The sequence below is a fragment of the Oncorhynchus mykiss genome, chromosome 30 (assembly GCF_013265735.2).
Source record: "Oncorhynchus mykiss isolate Arlee chromosome 30, USDA_OmykA_1.1, whole genome shotgun sequence".
In the NCBI taxonomy this organism is placed as follows: Eukaryota; Metazoa; Chordata; class Actinopteri; order Salmoniformes; family Salmonidae; genus Oncorhynchus; species Oncorhynchus mykiss.
In genome coordinates this window covers 43,379,686-43,401,084 of record NC_050570.1, presented here as the reverse complement: position 1 = coordinate 43,401,084, position 21,399 = coordinate 43,379,686, and the positions used below count along the sequence as shown (strand labels likewise).

At 41.2% G+C, this 21,399-nt stretch overlaps 1 protein-coding gene across 2 annotated transcripts in view; it reads left to right on the top strand.

Moving 5' to 3' along the window:
* The first annotated feature begins 238 nt into the window (after positions 1 to 238).
* The window catches only part of LOC110521857 (rho guanine nucleotide exchange factor 18-like), a 67,132-nt gene continuing 45,971 nt past the window's right edge, over positions 239 to 21,399 (top strand). The window contains exon 1 of one of the 2 annotated variants that reach the window (XM_036968651.1): positions 239 to 464. In XM_036968651.1, coding sequence (XP_036824546.1) covers positions 351 to 464 — 114 coding nt within the window. In that variant the 5' untranslated portion in view covers positions 239 to 350. The remainder of the gene's footprint in view (positions 465 to 21,399) is intronic. The other variant, XM_021599789.2, reaches the window with a different exon arrangement.

Here is a 21,399-nt window from a genome sequence, read left to right as displayed (position 1 = left end):
TTGCCGTTCATTTTATTATATATTTTTAAATGCGTGAGTAACAGTCTTGTGGCCCTGATTACCCGTTGTCTGGACATTATGACAACTTATTACAGTGTTTAAAGTAGCTAGGTCTATAATTGTATGTTGTTGATCTGTGCACGTGTATGGACTACGGTAGCTTGCTGTGATGGAGTTGGCTCGTTATGACGTTGTGTGTGGTACTGTAGATTTGGGCATAATTGTGTCAAGTTCTGTACCTGATCACATCCATGATCATGATTGGTTTATAATGGCACAACAATATTCACCTGAATGACCCCTGATTTCCTAGTAACCACAGAACAATCATGAGCTGTTAGTCTGCTACAATGGATGGCCGACCGACTGCCTGGTTGGTTATTTGGGTAGCTGTTTCCTCGCAGAGGGTTTGGAAGGTGCTCATTTTCAGTCTGATGTGCATTTTGAAGTCATCAATCGCACAGGTACACTTTTCGGCATAGTCTAGAATCCGTGTGTGTGTAAATTGCGGATTGGGTGTTAACATAATCCGGATTTTCATGTCAATGTTGGCAGTGTCATACTCTTAAAAAAAACATGAAAGACTACTGTAGCAAGCTAGTTACTGTATCTGTCTAGAATAGCCTGATTTGTTAATAGCTAAGTAAGTTCCGTTATACTACTCTAGCTATTGCCATTCCAGCTGACAATCAGCTGATTGCACTTGCTAACGTTAGCTAGCTGGCTAGTTAGTTAGCTTGATGTTACTGTAGCTAAACAAGGTTAGTGACAGACGGTCACGCCAAATGCAAGTTAAATTGCAAGGCCAATGTGTTGATCTTACATTGTCTTCAACACTGTCGCTGTCAGCCAGTCTAAAAAATAGATGAAACTACATTGTTTACTAAGCAAAAGAGAGCAGTCACGCCTTCTCTGTTTTCAGCCATCTTTATTTGGGAACCTTTCATCGTTCGTAAATTCGTCCTTATCAAGCGCTCGCATTTCTGAGCAGAGCATTTTTCCATCTCCACAATAACCTTCAACCTGACATTTCTGCTTTCCACAACCCGAGTCATGTTAATAACTTTACCAATAAAAGTTATGAAGTCAACTTTATTAATTATCAGTGTCCTTTGACACCACACAGGTACATCCATGTAAGCTCCATCAGTCTGCACTGTAGTTATTCGGCCTCTGCATATGATGCATCATGACTGATCAAATCAAATGTATTAGTCACATGCGCTGAATACAACAGGTGTAGAGACCTTACAGTGAAATACTTACTTACGAGCCCCTAACCAACAGTGCAGGGTTAACAATATGGATAAGAACAAGAGATAATAGTAACAAGTAATTAAAAAGCAGCAGTAAAAAAAATAATATATATATATATATACAGTGCCTTGCGAAAGTATTCGGCCCCCTTGAACTTTGCGACCTTTTGCCACATTTCAGGCTTCAAACATAAAGATATAAAACTGTATTTTTTTGTGAAGAATCAACAACAAGTGGGACACAATCATGAAGTGGAACGACATTTATTGGATATTTCAAACTTTTTTAACAAATCAAAAACTGAAAAATTGGGCGTGCAAAATTATTATTATTATTATTATACTCTCTCCAGAAGTTCAGTGAGGATCTCTGAATGATCCAATGTTGACCTAAATGACTAATGATGATAAATACAATCCACCTGTGTGTAATCAAGTCTCCGTATAAATGCACCTGTGATAGTCTCAGAGGTCCGTTAAAAGCGCAGAGAGCATCATGAAGAACAAGGAACACACCAGGCAGGTCCGAGATACTGTTGTGAAGAAGTTTAAAGCCGGATTTGGATACAAAAAGATTTCCCAAGCTTTAAACATCCCAAGGAGCACTGTGCAAGCGATAATATTGAAATGGAAGGAGTATCAGACCACTGCAAATCTACCAAGACCTGGCCGTCCCTCTAAACTTTCAGCTCATACAAGGAGAAGACTGATCAGAGATGCAGCCAAGAGGCCCATGATCACTCTGGATGAACTGCAGAGATCTACAGCTGAGGTGGGAGACTGTCCATAGGACAACAATCAGTCGTATATTGCACAAATCTGGCCTTTATGGAAGAGTGGCAAGAAGAAAGCCATTTCTTAAAGATATCCATAAAAAGTGTTGTTTAAAGTTTGCCACAAGCCACCTGGGAGACACACCAAACATGTGGAAGAAGGTGCTCTGGTCAGATGAAACCAAAATTGAACTTTTTGGCAACAATGCAAAACGTTATGTTTGGCGTAAAAGCAACACAGCTCATCACCCTGAACACACCATCCCCACTGTCAAACATGGTGGTGGCAGCGTCATGGTTTGGGCCTGCTTTTCTTCAGCAGGGACAGGGAAGATGGTTAAAATTGATGGGAAGATGGATGGAGCCAAATACAGGACCATTCTGGAAGAAAACCTGATGGAGTCTGCAAAAGACCTGAGACTGGGACGGAGATTTGTCTTCCAACAAGACAATGATCCAAAACATAAAGCAAAATCTACAATGGAATGGTTCAAAAATAAACATATCCAGGTGTTAGAATGGCCAAGTCAAAGTCCAGACCTGAATCCAATCGAGAATCTGTGGAAAGAACTGAAAACTGCTGTTCACAAATGCTCTCCATCCAACCTCACTGAGCTCGAGCTGTTTTGCAAGGAGGAATGGGAAAACATTTCAGTCTCTCGATGTGCAAAACTGATAGAGACATACCCCAAGCGACTTACAGCTGTAATCGCAGCAAAAGGTGGCGCTACAAAGTATTAACTTAAGGGGGCTGAATAATTTTGCACGCCCAATTTTTCAGTTTTTGATTTGTTAAAAAAGTTTGAAATATCCAATAAATGTCGTTCCACTTCATGATTGTGTCCCACTTGTTGTTGATTCTTCACAAAAAAATACAGTTTTAAATATTTATGTTTGAAGCCTGAAATGTGGCAAAAGGTCGCAAAGTTCAAGGGGGCCGAATACTTTTGCAAGGCACTGTATATGTATACAGGGGGGTGTCGGTACAGAGTGTACCTGGCATCCACCAAATGCTGCACTGTGTTCTCCCCCACAAGTACAGCACTTAACCTTTACATTGCTTCCACATTCACTGTAATCATGTTCCCCTCCACACTTGGCACATCGTTCCTTTACACTGAGCAGCTACATGTCCCATTTATTGGCATTTAAAACACCGCAGTTCATATGGGACAAATTCTCTAACATTGATACTAAGGAATCCTATCTGCACTTTCCCGGCAAGACTTTCTCAAACCTCAGCATCACTGATAAGCTTTCACTTCTTTGACCCTATTAACTACTGATCAACCTTTTGGCCTCAATCACTCTGCCTTCCTTCACATTTTCTTTCATATCATCTGCGGCGATAGATATTGGGACCCCAGTAACGACTCCCCTCAAATCTAGCATAAGCACCAGGGACATGGCTTTTTTAGAATCTTCTCTTGCAGAGCCTGGCTACCACACAATATTAATAATCCACCATTTCCAATGAACCAAGCTAATTTCACTTCACCTACCTCTTTCTCTACGGCATTAGTTAGTCGGATAGGGTGTAAGCGAGGCCCTGTGGTCTCATCAAACACCACTTTCCACTCCCAACACATCATTACTCTTGCTTCCTACCTTGGCCCTCTTTATGCTTTCTTTACTAGACGCTCCACTGCTTTCTGTATCATGATCTCTCTTCTTCCTATGTCTTTCCACTGCCGACCATTCCGGTCCTTGACCCTCATCCACCCGCTCCATACCATCAGCTCTGACACCCATATTATTCGCATTCCAGCACAGCTGTTGTTTCAACAACTTTTTCTAAATTTCTTTCATTTCGTTCGCAATACTCGCCGCCATTTCCGACCCCCACGGCTATAAAGAACGGACATGTGTGAAGCTAGCCACAATAAGGATTTGCAGTTGGCTTTCAAAATAAAAGTCCCGAAATGAAACTGATCCAAACTGATACAAATAGACTAGAACTTTAAAATAAATACAATAATAAATGAATGGCTTCAGAGTGCATGTCTAATGAACCTCAAGGGACTAGTTGATGGCTTCCCTTAGCTTAATGACCCCAACACACATAATGGTTAAGCCTATATTGATTCTGCTTACCACTCTAAAATGCATAACACATGTACTGGAAAATCCCCAATACATACCTGTGGTATATGGTCTGATATACCACAGCTTTCAGCCAATCAGCATTCAGAGCTCGAACCAGGTTAATAATTGTAAATAAATCCCCTTTGCACATGTGCATAACTATAGTAAATCCGACAGGTGAGTTTGAGTAATGGAAGTTGGACAGAGGATCTTAATCTCTGAGCAAGAAATACTTGGATGAAGCAAAAAACGAATGGTGGGCTATTTTCTGGCAATTGTGGTGTTATTATGTGCCAGATGTTAAGGCTACAAACCGTTATAAATGGCCCATTTGCGAGATTTACTTGTCACTTCAATAAGCATAGGCTACAGAAAATCTGGGTTTTTGACTGTAATTCAATTTTGCCATGGTTTGTTTAGCTAAAGGCAGGTAGTCTATTGTCACGACTTCCGCCAAAGTTGGTCCCTCTCCTTGTGCGGGCTGCGGTCAACGTCACCGACGTCCATCAATTACATGTTGTGTATTTAACCCTCTGTTTCCCCCCCATGTCCTTGTCCGGAATTGTTTCTTGTAGTGTTTGTGCACGTTATGCTGGTCTATACCGGGTTTTGTTTGACCCATTCATTGATTGTTCTGTTTACGGTGGTTTTTATGTTTATTAAATTAAACGACACTGTTGTAAATCAGTTTTCGTTCTCCTGCACCTGACTTCTCTGCCGTCTGATAGGCTGACATCTAATTTCAGATCGTCTACAGTAGTCTAGACAAGATGTAGGCAAGATGTAAAGTGAACGATTAGTTCAAATTAACAGACACATTTATTCAACATGAATAGCGAGGTGATTTTGAGGTAAGAAGTGCTTGCTTGTGCTTCCGAATAACCTGCTGGAATAGGCTACTGAGGATGGGGTCATAATTGCAATCACTGAATTAAATATTCATAATTTGTACAGTACCTGTCAAAAGTTTGGACACCTACTCATTCAAGGGTTTTTATTTTCTTTTTACTATTTTCTACATTGTCGAATAATAGCGAAGACATCAACACTATGAAATAACACATGGAATCATGTAGTAACCAAAAGTGTTAAACAAATAAAAATATATTTGAGATTCTTCAAAGTAGCCACCCTTTGCCTTGATGACAGCTTTGCACACTCTCAACTAGGAATCACCTGGAATGCATTTCAATTAACAGATGTGCCCTGTTAAAAGTAAATTTGTGTTATTTCTTTCCCCTTTAATGCGTTTGAGCCAATCAGTTGCGTTGTGACAAGGTAGGGGTAATATACAGAAGATAGCCCTATTTGGTAAAAGACCCAGTCCATATTATTACAAGAACAGCTCAAATAAGAAAAGACTAACAGTCCATCATTACTTTAAGGCATGAAGGTAAGTCAAGCCGGAAAATTTCAAGAACTTTTAAAGTTTCTTCAAGTGCAGTTGCAAAACCATCAAGCGCTATGATGAAACTGGCTCTCATGAGGTCCGCCACAGGAATGCTGCACAGGATAAGTTCATTAGAGTTCCAGCCTCAGAACTTGCAGCCCAAATAAATGCTTCACAGAGTTCAAGTAACAGACACATCTCAACATCAGCTGTTCAGAGGAGACTGTGTGAATCAGGCCTTCATGGTTGATTTTATGTAAAGAAACCGCTACTAAAGGACACCAATAAGAAGAAGAGACTTGCTTGGGCCAAGAAATACTTGCAATAGACATTAGACCGGTGGAAATCAGTTCTTTGGTCAGTCCAAATGTGAGATTTTTGGTTCCAACCGCTGTGTCTTTGTGAGACTCAGAGTAGGTGAACAGATGATCTCTGCACGTGTGGTTCCCACCGTGAAGCATGGAGTAGGAGGTGTGAAGGTGCTTTGCTGGTGATACTGTCAATGATTCTGTCACATCTGCTCCTGCTACGCCCTCTGGTGTTCATCTGGTGTCTTCTTGACCTGCAGTTACTCCCCCTGTACACTCTCTCTCTCCCTCTCTGTGTGATTGTGTGGTTGGAGACAAGTGCGCTGGAGTCAGAGCAGATCCCTACCAGCTGCAACTTGTTCCATAATCAAGACCTCTACAAATACCCAGTCCTGCCACTTCCACTCTGCCAGATTGTAATCTCTGCTCAGTTAGTTTATGATTCTAGCCATTTATTATTATTCAAGACCCTGTTACTCTGCTGTGTCTGTTTCCATGCCTGACACCGTTTATCCTCTCATTGCAGTTACCACTCTGTCTCCTGTTCCACATCTCACCACCCAACTACCTTGCTCTAGATTTTACTCCCCACCACTTCCTTGGATTCCCCTCAGGATCTGTTTACCCTGTTCTACTCAGCTAACTCCAACCTCAGACTCCACATCTGTTTTTTCTGCAACTCATCCGAGTTTCCCTGGATCTGCACTCCATATCTCCCTGTGTGACTGTCACGCCCTGACCTTAGAGATCCTGTATTCTCTATTTTGGGGTTAGGTCTGGGTGTGACTAGGGTGGGCATTCTAGTTTCTTTATTTATAGGTTGGCCTGGCATGGTTCCCAATCAGAGGCAGCTGTCTATCGTTGTCTCTGATTGGGGATCATACTTCGGCAGCCTTTTCCAACCTGTTGGTTGTGGAATCTTGTTTGTGTATAGTTGCCTTGAGCACTGCATAGCTTCACGTTCGTTTGGTTCTTTATTGTTTTTTGCCGGTTCACATAATACAGATGATGAACCCAAACCACGCTGCATTGTGGTCCGATTCTTACAACAACGCTCGTGACAGTAACAATAATTATTTTGGTTCATTCATCCGTTTCCTCATCGGAGTCTGCTCTTGGGTTCCCCTGTGTCGCTCTGCTTAACAGATTCAAGGCACACTTAACCAGCATGGCTTCCACAGCATCCTGCAGCGATACACCATCCCATCTGGTTTGCTCATAGTGGGACTATCATTTGTTTTTCAACAGGACAATGACCAAACACACCTCCAGGCTGTGTAAGGGCTACGTGACCAAGGAGTGATGAAGTGCTGCATCAGATGACCTGGCCTCCACAGTCGTCCATCCTCAACCCAATTGAGATTGTTTGGGATGAGTTGGACCACAGAATGTATGAAAAGCAGCCAACAAGTGCTCAGCATATGTGGGAACTCCTTCAAGACTGTTGGAAAAGCGTTCCAGGTGAAGCTGGTTGAGAGAATGCGAAGAGTGTGCAAAGCTGTCATCAAGGCAAAGGGTGGCTACTTTGAAGAATTTTAAATATATTTTGATTTGTTAAACACTTTTAGTTACTACATGACTCCATATGTTATTTCATAGTTGTGATGTCTTGACTATTATTCTACAATGAAGAAAATAGTAAAAAATAAAGAAAAACCCTTGAATGAGTAGGTGTGTCCAAACTTTGGACTGGTAATGTATATGAATTGAATGCGCTTGTCAACAAGTGTTTATTTTTTTGAATTTGTTTTACCTGTAGCCTAATCTGACTACTGTTACCGTCAATCAAATGCATTGTAACAACTGCTCTAGCTGCTTGATCATTTCCAATTAAATTAAGAAAACATTTACCATTAATAATTGCATTATAACACAAGGCTACAACAATAAACTGAAGTAAAAGGCTATTCAATTGGTTTGTCCGCTTCAGGTAGGCTACTCAAGTGGCACAAATTGATTTGCAATGACTCGTCGTTTCAAACTATTTATTGTATCAAATGGCAGCCTACAATGGCATATACATTAATGGGATACCTGGTGGTTAGCAGTGGCAAATGTATCTATCTCCACATCTGGCCTAATGTCAGCTTCATTAAGGACTTTTCCCTATAAAAAGAACCACAGAGTTCCCTTTCAAATTTCCACTCGGGCAGCCCCGAGACCCAAGAAGTGAGCATGCATAAAGCACTTGATGCTGTTTTCTTTAGGCAAAGTCAACATTTGAATGCAGTTTCGTTTAAACCAAATCCGAGAAAAGGGTTGGACACGGGTGTCTCCATAATGTCAATCAAAATAGCCTACCTACAACTGGAAAAAAGTTGTCAAGATGTGCAAGAGTGCTCCTCTCGCTCATGTGACTCAGCCAATACTTGTGGTGCTCTCTCAACACACACACACTCACACACACCCCACTCACTTACTCACTCAGCAACAACCTGAAAGACAGTTGATTTGAAAACCAATAGAACATGATGGAAATAGGCTACTTGTTTGAATGGCATATGGAAGTCTTCATAAAATAATTTTGGCTAGGTTACTTTGAAGCTAGGTAAAACATGCCTCAATGTAAATTACACTGAACAAAATTATCAATGTAAAGTGTTGGTTTTATGTTTCATGAGCTGAAATAAAAGATCCCAGAGATTTTCCATAAGGACAAAAAGCACATTTCTTAAGTATGTTGTGCAGTGATTTGTTTACATCCCTGTTAGTGAGCGTTTCTCCGTTGTAAGATAATTCATCCACCTGTCAAGTGTGTCATATCAAGAAGCTGATTAAACAGCATGATCATTACACAGGTGCACCTTGTGCTTGGGGCAATAGAAGGCCACTCTAAAATGTGCAGTTTTGTCACAAAACACAATTGATATGCTGACTGCAGGAATGTCCACCAGAGCCAATTAATTGAATGTTAATTTCTCTACCATACGCCGCCTCCAACGTCGTTTTGGAGAATATGGTAGAACGTCCAACCAGCCTCACAATCGCAGATCACCACGCAAGCCCAGGAAATCCACATCCAGCTTCTTCACCTGCGGGATCGTCAGAGACATCCACCCAGACAGCTGATGAAACTGAGGAGTATTTCTGTCTGTAATAAAACCCTTTTCTGGGGGGAAAAAAACAAATTCTGATTGGCTGGGCCTGGCTCCCAAGTGGGTGGGCCTATGCCCCCCAGGCCCACCCTGACTGCACACCTACCCAATCACGTGAAATCTATAGATTAGGGCCCAATGAATTTATTTTAATTGACTGATTTCCTTATATGAACTGTAACTCATTGAAGTGGTTTTGGTTCCATGTGTCGTTTTATAATAAGGACGGTATCACTTGCTGTGCGGTAGCAGAGAGAACAGTCTATGACTTGGGTGGCTGTTAGGGCCTTCCTCTGACACCGCCTGGTATAGACGTCCTGGATGGCAGGGCGCTCGGCTCCAGTGATGTAATGGGCCGTACGCACTACATTTGGTTGCACCTTGTGGTCGAATTCCAAGCAGTTGCCATACCAAGCAGTGATGCATCCAGTCAAGATGCTCTCAAAGGTGCAACTTCTTGAGGATCTAAGGGGCCATGCCAAATCTTTTCAGCCTCCTGAAGGGGGAAGAGGCATTGTCGTGCATTATTCACGACTGTGTTGATGTGTGTTCATCATGTTAATTCCTTAGTGATGTGGACACTGACGAACTTGAAGCTCTGAACCCGCTCCACTACAGATGTGGATGGGGGCGTGCTCGGCCCTCCGTTTCCTGTACTCCACGATCAGCTCTTTTCTTGCTGACGTTGAGGGAAACGTTGTTGTCCTGGCACCACACTGCAAGGCCACTGACCTCCCTATAGGCTGTCTCCTCGTCGGTGATCAGGCCTACCACCGTCGTGAGCAAACTTAATGATGGGGTTGGAGTTGAGCACGGCCACACAGTCATGGGTGAACAGGAGGGGACTAAGCATGCATCTCTGAGGGGCCCCCGTGTTGAGGGTCAGCGTGGCTCATGTGTCAGGAAGTGCAGGATCCAGTTGCAGAGGGATGTGTCAGTCCCAGGGTCCTGAGCTTGGAGGGCGACATTGGACACATTTTTGTGTGACGACCGACGAGGCCTGGCCTAGGGTGACGAAGTATTGTGTGAAGGTTATTTCACTAGGCTTAGGAGCCAGTTTTATTTTCCTTCGTTTATCTTGTCTTCTTCCACCTCCTCTCCTGTCCTGGGCTAGGCAGAGAGAGAGCTCATCTATACGGGCCGGCACCAGTGTCTCACAGGGCCATGGCACTGGCAGACCTGCTCTCACTTGGGGCCAAAGCCAGACCACTAGTAATTTCCAGCCTTCATTTACATAACAAGGGCTAAATGTGAGCCTTTACACCTCACAAAGCAACTGTTTTGATTATGCTGATTCTGCACTTCACAAGTTCTCACTGTCTCCCCTGTCACCCCTAGCTTTGGAAACACAATTGCCCTAGTATAACATAAGGGTGTATACACTGGTGTTATAGTCAAATAGCAGCATATGTGATGTGAACATGAATGAAACTGCAGCATGAGTAGGGCCCATAGTTTTCCTGGTCAGGTCATGTAGTCAACCTGTGCGCTTGAGCATGACTGGGCCAAGTTCAGTAGCCAAACGATGTTGAGCGTTGTAGATAGAAATGGCTGAAATAAACCTGACGTGATTCCTTATTCTAAATGTCAGAGGCATTTTTCGTTCTACATAGCATGCCGAATGCACCCCAGGTGTTTGCAGCATGTCAACATGAACATAAACCCTAGTTTTCTGTGAGCACGCCCACTAACCTGAAGAATAACGCAAAGAACAACCATTTGGTGTGTGCTGCATGCTGCTTAATATACAGGGCGTGACACACACCTAGCTACCTAGTCTAATGCACAGGAAGAGCTCACTAGTGTTGAGAGCTCCCACAGGGTGCAAAGCCTGTGCCTCACTAATGGCTGCATTAAGCTTGGTTGTTTACCTCTATCTATCTAGGCCTCTCTCTTCTCTAATCACTCTCTTTATTAATCTTGTTTATTCACCACCAGCCTTCCTCTCCACTCGGCTGCATAGATCGACATCAGGTGAAGAGTCTTTTTTTTCCCAATCCATAAGCCTAGGCTCCAAAATGTGAAACCTTGCATTTGGTCTAAACCCATGGGGTTCGCCATAATGAAGGGTTATCTAAAAACGATAGATCAGGAGCCCAGCCTTAGTTGTTAATTTGATTTCCAGCCTACATGTTTAGGTGGGCTTGCTAGCTTTATAAAGGAACTTTTAAGTGAAGAGAATGCCAAGAATAACATGGTTGGTTTGGTTACCTGTCTCAATCAGGGGGCCAAGGTTGCATTCTGGAAGCACGCTTTCCACTGTGCCCAGAGGGCACTTTCAGTATGATATCTTCTTATGGCTTAGATATCGAACAGCCAGTGAAAGGGCGCCAAATTCAAAATAACAGAAATCTCATACTTAAAATTCCTCAAACATACAAGTATTTTACACAAATTTAATGATAAACTTGTTGTTAATCCCACCACAGTGTCCGATTTCAAATGACGAAAGCACACCAAACGATTATGTTAGGTCTGCACCTAGTCACAGAAGAGCACAGCCATTTTTCCAGCCAAAGTCAAAAAGCAGAAATATACATAAAATTAATCACTAAACTTTGATGATCTTCATCATATGACACTCATAGGACTTCATGTTACACAATACATGTATGTTTTGTTCGATAATGTTCATATTTATATCCAAGTTTACATTGGCACGTTACGTTCTGTAATGTTTTGCTTCCAAAACATCCAGTGATTTTGCAGAGAGCCACATCAATTTACAGAAATACTCATCATAAATGTTGATGAAAATACAAGTGTTATGCATGGAACTTTAGATACACTTCTCCTTAATGCAACCGCTGTGTCAGATTTCAAAAAAGCTTTACTGAAAAAGCACACCATGCAATAATATGAGTACAGTGCTCAGACAACAAAACAAGCCATACAGATATCCGCCATGTTGTGGAGTCAACAGAAGTCAGAAATATCATTATAAATATTCACTTACCTTTGATCTTCATCAGAATGCACTCCCAGGAATCCCAGTTCCACAATAAATGTTTGATTTGTTCGATAAAGTCCACAATTTATGTCCAAAAACCTCCTTTTTGTTTGCTCGTTTAGTACACAATCCAAACTCACGAGGCGCGGGCAAGTCCAGGCAAAATTTCAGATGAAAAGTTATATTACAGTTTGTAGAAACGTGTCAAACAATAATGTTCCAACCGGAGAATTCCTTTGTCTGTAGAAATGCGATGGAATGCAGGTTGCTCTCACGTGAGCGCGAGTGATCAGCTCATGCCACTCTGGCAGAGCCCTGACTCATGCAGCTCTCATTCCCCCCCCCTTCACAGTAGAAGCCTCAAACAAGGTTCTAAAGACTGTTGACATCTAGTGGAAGCCTTAGGTAGTGCAATATGACCCCATAGACACTGTTTATTCGATAGGAAATGACTTGAAAAACTACAAACCTCAGATTTCCCACTTCCTGGTTGGATTTTTTTCTCAGGTTTTTGCCTGTCATATGAGTTATGTTATACTCACAGACATCCTTCAAACAGTTTTAGAAACTTTATAGTGTTTTCTATCCAAATCTATAATATGCATATATTAGCAACTGGGCCTGAGTAGCAGGCAGTTTACTCTGGGCACTTTATTCATCCAAGCTACTGAATTCTGCCCCCAGCCATAAGAAGATATATAAGACGGCCACCCTCTGCTTTTAACCACTGGTCGGCATGGTGTCTTTTGTCCCCAAGACTGCCCATAGGTTACTTTAGTGTTACTCCAGTGCTGTCCAGTAGATGTTCAACTCTATTTTTAGATTGTTTGGTAACACTTTACATTAAGTTTCCCCTATTACTATGTAACTACACAGTAATAACTGTAGTAACAGGTGTTACTGTGTAATTACATGGTAATAGGGTTTAGTAGTATCAGTTATTACACATTTGGAATAAGGACGGTAATTATACATCATTTTCTGAAGTTTATTCCACATGTTTAATTATTAATGTTATTACATTTCCACTATAGCTTAATTATGTTTGAAAGTCACCTGTGAATTACCACATTAATAACGGCAAACAAATTGTGACCTTGTTACATGTAACTGCATGGTACCGCTACCGTCAAATCCACAGGTAATCCCAGGATTGATACCATCTCAATCTAATTATGTAAATAGGCTAGGACTTGGTAACAACAATTGTAACAAGGCACACCTTGCTATTAACTACAGGTTGTTTTCAGTAGTTTATTTACACGTTATAACCCCGTCCAAAGGGTGTATATTGAATCAAATGTTATGGAACTAAAATGTTGTTACAAAGGATACACCTGTAACCAATGTTCCCTCCCCCAAAAATTGGCACTGAGCAAATTGCAGGTCTGCCAAGTGCAAACTTGAACGTTGTGAAAATTCTGTGCAACTTCCAGCACGCATTTACTGTGAACACTGAGGCTGAACAGCTTTAAGTGACAGTTTTAACAGTGGCCATGTAGGCCACTGTGGCTATTTAATCATAATGTAGGCCTACCAGAGTGGCCTACCATAAAACAAACAATGGAGAAAATGCATCCCATGTAATTTTAACATGGAAATAGTTTGATCATTCAGCCTACAGTAGCAGTCAGTGTGTGGTGTTCAATGTAGGCCTACATTCCATGAGACTTTTGAAGAAAAAAAAACATACAAGGCTTGACATTACCTGCTTCAGACAAGGAGGTGGCTGAAAATGTTGTTGCGTTGTTTGATGCAAAAAAAAACATTATACAAAATAAAAAAGCATTATTATTCACATACCATTTATTGCAGAGAATCAGACAATTGTGCTACCCTCTTCCTATTGTCTACTTAGCTTATTCAAGCCTGTCTCAAAAAACACTGCCCCTTTAAGACAAAGAAAAAACTCTTTACCTGACTCGCCTTTCAAAGATGCCTTGAAATGTACACATTTTGTGCCCTTGTAGGAAGCAATCACTCCTCTATTGCTGACTACACATGATCTATAACTGGGCTAAGAACTCACTAACAAGCAAAGGATATGAACAAAATGTGCCCGTGGCTCCATGCAGCTCTCTTGTTGATCTCAAAACAAACGCATCTACGTATGACCGCTCATGCTGTAAACACAGTCCAGTTCAAAGTAAATGGCACAGATGTAATAGAATCCTACTTCGATGCGTTCTGCCTAAAACAAAATCGAATAGTTTGTTTTTGTTTCGGTATGTTGCATTTAAAGTGGCTAATATTGTGTTCACAATTGCCAGAGTAAAAGGAAACGTTGATTGTGTTAACAGGAAAAACTCTACACATTCTGGGTCAAGATCACTGTCTGAGTCCAAATGCAAGCCGAGATCTACCGCTCATATACATTTTTTACATAAGAAAAATGCAAGCCTATGCAACATTAACCAATTAAAAACAGTACTGTAGTAAGCTATAGGCCCAATACATTATCACTGCGTATTGGCTTTGCTTGAATTGCCCTGCCAATGCATTGTTGTTCGGGCCATTTAAAAAATATATTTTTCAACATTTGTGAGTCACAGCTGACTGAGCATACATTTAAATAATTAGCTTTTTATCTTATTTTTCTGGGCTGATGGTGCCTGCATCTGATGGTCAGTCTCAGCGGAGGGAGCAGCAGACTGGGGGTCCGCCTCTCAACATCCCTACTCTTTCCCTTTCCTCCACTGACATTGACCAAAAAGGGACACCGTTTTCCAGTTGATTTTGGAAACTTCTGCCTCATCCACAAATTCATGTTGTTTCTCCTATGAAGAGAGAAAGTGAAATATTCCTCTATATTAAAAAGGACCCAAGCCGCTAATAATAACAACAAACAAAGCAAGCTTATAAAATACACTTTCCTACTCATTCATTACTGCTGCACTGCTTGTTGTAGCGCTGAGTGTTGAATACAAAGTGTTGACAGTGCTGAGTAAGAACTTGAACATGCTTTTTGCTGTATTCGTTGACAGTCTCTCTCTAGCCATGGTTTTAAACATTTGTAAATCTCACGGTACCAATTTTGCTGTAGCTTTCTTTTATGCCTGCTACATTACTGCAGACACCGTAATCTGAGCCATCCGAGGTGTACTTGATTTGCTCTCTGGGCCCGCCTGGAGGCGGACGTTGTACATTCAGACAAATTAAATGGTTCAAAATGGCAACAGTTCTCGCCTACCCGGCGCGCAAGGCAGCTGAATTGGGTGCACCTACTGTCAACTGCCCGAGACAAAAAAATAAAAAATAGGAACACAAGGCATAATTCGTTGGGTTTTTTACAGAAATGTTTGGTGATTGACTAGTGATGCCGACTGGTTGGTGATTACTGCTGTGATTACTGCTCTCGAAAGTTGAGTGAACTTCAATCAGTTACATTGCTTGTAACTGTAATGTACAGGCTTAGGAGCAAAGCAACATAAGTCAAATTAATGTAAAGTAAAATAACTTTTGAATTACTATGTACTTACAATGTAACAACAATTTTGCAGAAATAGGCTAACAAGAAGTTAGGAGACAGAGTATTAGGTATAACCCTTTTAGTTGCATTGTACTTACAATAAAACAACCTTTAACAACCAACTCTGTTATTACAAAGAATAAACATGTATTTACAATGTACTTACCCAGGAAAGGGGCAAACCCAGTCAGTTGTACTACTGAATACATTCAACTGAAATGTGTCTTCCGCATTTAACCCAACCCCTCTGAATCAAAGAGGTGCGGGGGGCTGCCTTTTTACCTTGTCAGCTCAGGATTCGATCCAGCAATCTTAGCAATCACAAAACTACCTCTGTACAGTACTTCCATTCCATATTCATCGACCTGGCCAAGGCTTTCGACTCTGTCAATAACCACATCCTCATCGGCAGACTCGATAGCCATGGTTTCTCAAATGATTGCATCGCCTGGTTCACCAACTACTTCAGTGATGAAGTTCAGTGTGTCAAATCGGAGGGCCTGTTGTCCGGGCCTCTGTCAGTCTCTATGGGGGTGCCACAGGGTTCAATTGTTGGGCCGACTCTCTTCTCTGTATACATCAATGATATCGCTCTTGCTGCTGATGAGTCTCTGATCCACCTCTATGCAGACAATGTATACTTCTGGCCCTTCTTTGGACACTGTGTTAACAACCCTCCAGACGAGCTTCAATGCCATACAACTCTCCTTCCGTGGCCTCAAACTGCTCTTAAATACAAGTAAAACTAAATGGATGCTCTTTAAATGATCGTTGCCTGCACCTGCCCGCCCGTCCAGCATCACTACTCTGGATGGTTCTGACTTAGAATATGTGGACATCTACAAATACCTAGGTGTCTGGTTAGACTGTAAACTCTCCTACCAGACTCACATCAAACATCTCCAATCCAAAGTTAAATCTAGAATTGGCTTCCTATTTCGCAACAAAGCATCCTTCACTAATGCTGCCAAACATACCCTCGTAAAACTGACCATCCTACCGATCCTCGACTTCGACGATGTCATTTACAAAATAGCCTCCAATACCCTACTCAATAAATTGGATGCAGTCTATCACAGTGCAATCCGTTTTGTCACCAAAGCCCCATATACTACCCAACACTGCGACCTGTACGTTCTCGTTGGCTGGCCCTCGCTTCATACTCGTCGCCAAACCCACTGGCTCCAGGTCATCTACAAGACCCTGCTAGGTAAAGTCCCCCCTTATCTCAGCTCGCTGGTCACCATAGCAGCACCCACCTTTAGCATGCGCTCCAGCAGGTATATCTCTCTGGTCACCCCCAAAACCAATTCTTCCTTTTGCCGCCTCTCCTTCCAGTTCTCTGCTGCCAATGACTGGAACGAACTACAAAAATCTCTGAAACTGGAAACGCTTATCTCCCTCACTAGCTTTAAGCACCAGCTGTCAGAGCAGCTCACAGATTACTGCACCTGTACATAGCCCATCTATAGTTTAGCCCAAACAACTTCCTCTTCCCCTGTTGTATTTATTTATTTATTTTGCTCCTTTGTACCCCATTATTTGTATTTCTACTTTGCACATTCCTCCACTGCAAATATACTATTCCAGTGTTTTACTTGCTATATTGTATTTACTTCGCCACCATGGCCTTTACCTCACTTTTCTCACCTCATTTGCACACATCGTATATAGACTTATTTTTCTACTGTATTATTGACTGTATGTTTGTTTTACTCCATGTGTAACTCTGTGTTGTATGTGTCGAACTGCTTTGCTTTATCTTGGCCAGGTCGCAATGAGAACTTGTTCTCAACTTGCTTACCTGGTTAAATAAAGGTGAAATTAATCAAATAAAAAATTAATCTGTGTGGGTTACCTTCAGATGAGTCCCATGACACTTGTGGGGGTCGTAGAGCCAAATGGAGGTCACAACTGTATAGGCCAAACCATTCAGACGTTAAGACGTTCTCGTGAGAAGACCGATTTTCGGGACGTCTCATGGTCTGACAAACACTGCTGTACCTCGACCACCTTCCACTGCAGATGCGAAGGCCGACATAGGCGGATGTGGTGGATTGAGACTCAGCCCATGCTTAAATGTTCAGCTTTTGATAAGGGTTTTTTAAATTATGTTACTTAGATTGACACACAGATGTATCAATAGACTCTTAAGGATTTAAATTGCTTGCTCCTGAGTAGGTACATTATAGTTACAAGTAGTGATGCACGGATATGACATTTTTGGCCGATACCGATATCCAACAAAAAAACGATACTGATAACCAACATCAAACATTTTAGTGGCCTTTTAACATTCTAGTACAGTTAAATAGTTAACACACACAGACGCAGCGATCTTAGGCACTGCATCTCAGTGCAAGAGGCGTCACTACAGTCCCTGGTTCGAATCCAGGCTGTATCACATCCGGCCGTGATTGGGAGTTCCATAGAGCGGCGCACAATTGGCCCAGCGTCGTCCGGGCCGTCATTGTAAATAATAATTTGGTCTTAACTGACTTGCCTAGTTAAATAAAGGTTACACACACACCACATTGACCAAAAAGCTATTTTGTTGGCATTTAAGTATGTCCCCATTACCAGCAAAACATAATCCAAACCGATTTCTTTCACTTACTTGCTGTGCTGTTTCGTTGTTCATTTGATCCGTTACTGTATTTCATTCTCAACCAGGATTTCTATGGAACGCCGTTTGGGTCTTTGAGTGTCAACAAAGATACACGTCAAAAAACACTATTTGAAGGGTGAAATAACACAACAAAAATTATTGGACGCCTATGCGAAACAATGCTGAAACCATTACATTAAGCTGACATTGACTAAAACCAACTAGGCTAGAGCAAACTGCTATAGCCAGCGAACTGTTAAACGCTATTTTTGTACAAATATTAACACAAACACATTGTCAAAGCCTGACTAATAGGTGTCTGTATATAGCCTTGTTACTCTTTTTTAAAATGTCTTTCTACTGATGTTTTATTTCTTTACTTACACACACACACACACACTTTTTTTGGCACCATTGGTTAGAACCTGTAAGTAAGCATTTCACTAACACCTGTTGTATTCGGAGCACGTGACAAATAAAATTTGATTTGATTTGTATTGTGACGTCATATATTTACATAAATTACCTAAAGTAAACTAAGCCTTTGTTCATGGAAAATAAAGCAAATTAAATCTAAAACGTTGGGGGGGAAAGTACAGAAAGTTTGGACGCCGTGTTAATCCCTTCTCGTTCATGTAAACCATTAGCAATTTAGGCTAACTCCAACAATTGACCTACAAAATACCAACCAGTTAAAACTGCCTTCAAACATCACCAAACTCATGGCCTATGTAATTAACCATGTTACCTCAATATTTTGAGTCATATTGCATTTTTGCACGTTACATACCTGAATTAATAGGGTAAACTGATGAGACGGAGAAACGTTCGTTTTCAGAACTAATGTTAGTCATTCTCCATAATGAATAAGAAATGTAAAGTACCTCACTAACTCACTTCATTGACATCACAGCTCCCCTAGCGGCAGTAACTATATACATACATTAAATGCAAATACCTGGGAGGCAAAATAAACAAAATAAAACATAAAAAATATGACCATATCACATACACATGGCATATGCTTGAATACCGCCTTGACATCTCTGATCTGCTTGCCTCAATAAATGAATACTAGAACATTGGTAGCCAGGATTAGCTATTTCAAATCAAATCAAACTTTATTTGTCACATGCGCCGAATACAACAAGTGTAGACCTTACTGTGAAATTCTTACTTACAAGCCCTTAACCAACAGTGCAGTTCAAGAAGAGTTTAAGAAAATATTTACCAAATAAACTTAAGTAAAAAAAATATATAATAATAACAATAAAAAGTAACACAATAACATAACAATAACGAGGCTATATACAGGGGGTACCGGTACCGAGTCAGTGTGGGGGGAGGTACAGTTTAGTTGAGGTCATTTGTCTATGTAGGTAGGGGTAAAGTGACTATGCATAGACAAACAGCGAGTAGCAGCAGTACAAAATAAATGGGGGGGGGGTCAATGTAGCAGCAGTGTATCTAGTCTACTAATAATTGAATAATGGTGCAAGTTAGACACGGCATCTTTTGTTTTCATGCTTTTTTTATTTTAATTTAACTAGGCAAGTCAGTTAAGAACAAATTCTTATTTACAATGACGACCTACCCCGGCCAAACCCTAACCCAGACGACGCTGGGCCAATTGTGCACTGCCCTATGGGACTCCCAAGCATGTCTTTTTTGTTAGTCCTGTCAATGTTGAGTGATCACACATGCCTCAGCACACATAGGTTCCTTTGCCTACTTGCAAATGTGGGGATGAATGTCTGTGTCGCCGCCGAGCTCTCAAATACCGTGCCAATCTCTCACTCTATGAACGGTCACTGCAATCCGGGTTCCTTGTGACGTCCTTACCCTAAACCCTAAACTAACACTAAATTTAACCAATTCACATGTATACTTGATAGAGGTAGAGACATCTCAAGGATTCCGAATAGCACCTATGGACTCCTCTGAAAGCCATGGACACAATTCTTATTGGTTGTCTGGTGTGGAACTGGTAACAACAGAGTGTGATTGGCTAACAACATTTAGATCTGTATACAGCGAGATAAAATAACATACCATGCCATGAGGTGTTGAGGGAAAGACAGATTATCTATAGATTGGGCATCATCTTTTCTTGGCCATTTGCGATAAAAGGAAATATACAAGCTACACTATAGCTACACTAGGCTACACTATAGCTACACTAGGCTACACTATAGCTCAAGGTGGCTATGTCGGAATGTCTGCTTGCATGGAAAAAATTGTACGTTTCTAACATTTATGGTTGAGATTTCATTAATATAAATATAAATTATACACATTATGACTTTCATTAACGTCACGCAGACATAAGTAAGGCGTTGGTATCATGTGATGTCAGTCAGACACGTAATGCAGGAGTCACGCAGACGTTAACAAGGCGTTGGTATCTTATCATGTCAGGTGGTACGGTTGCCTAGGCTTATATATTTCCCTTTACTCGGCCCATGTTGTGTTTTGAATCTCGATAGTTAACTATAGCTGTACACGGAACCCAAACCAGCTGCTCGCGTGCGCCATCGTGCATACATTTATTTTATCCCCCCACAAAAAAACGCGATCACGACACGCAGGTTACAATATCAAAACAAACTCCAATTGAACCAATTATGTTAATTTGGGGACAGGTCGAAAAGCATTAAACATTTATGGCAATTTAGCTAGTTATCTTGCACTTTCTAGCTAATTTGTCCTATTTAGCTAGCTTGCTGTTTCTAGCTAATTTGTCCTGTGATATAAACAGTTGGTTGTTATTTTACCTGAAATGCACAAGGTCCTCTACTCCGACAATTAATCCACACATAAAACGGTCGGTCAACTGAATAACTTCTAGTTATCTCTCCTTCCAGGCTTTTTCATCTTTGAATTTATATTGTGATTGGCATTTAAACTTTCATAGTATTACCACGACAACAGGCAACACAGTTCGTCTTTCAATCACCCACATGGGTATAACCAAGGAGGAGATGGGAGAGGCAGGACTTGCAGCGCGATCTGCGTCAGAAATAGAAAGGACTTCTATTTTAGCTCTTGGCAACGCAGATGCTCGTTGACGCGCGTGAGCAGTGTGGGTGCAATAATTGAATAACATAGATTTCGAAATGTATTTTGCAACGCGAAGCACACTCGAAGCGAACGGTGTAGTCAGGGTATTTTACACTATGTTGGGATAATTTTTTTTTTAGTATAATGCTTATATGGATGTCATCCCCAATAGATGTTCATGTCATCTTCACCAATCAACTGCATTACACTTAACTTCCAACACCAATTTCTGGCTAGCTATGCTACCATCTTATCCGAATGGGAGTTAGAGGTTAACAAAAACAAAATCTAAATCCGAAAAAGGACCACTTCTAAATATTATGCAGCAAAAACAGGCAAATCTATAAAATCCAGATTTTAGTAACCACATTGTGGGCTTGTTAGAACACATAAATTATGACCGAT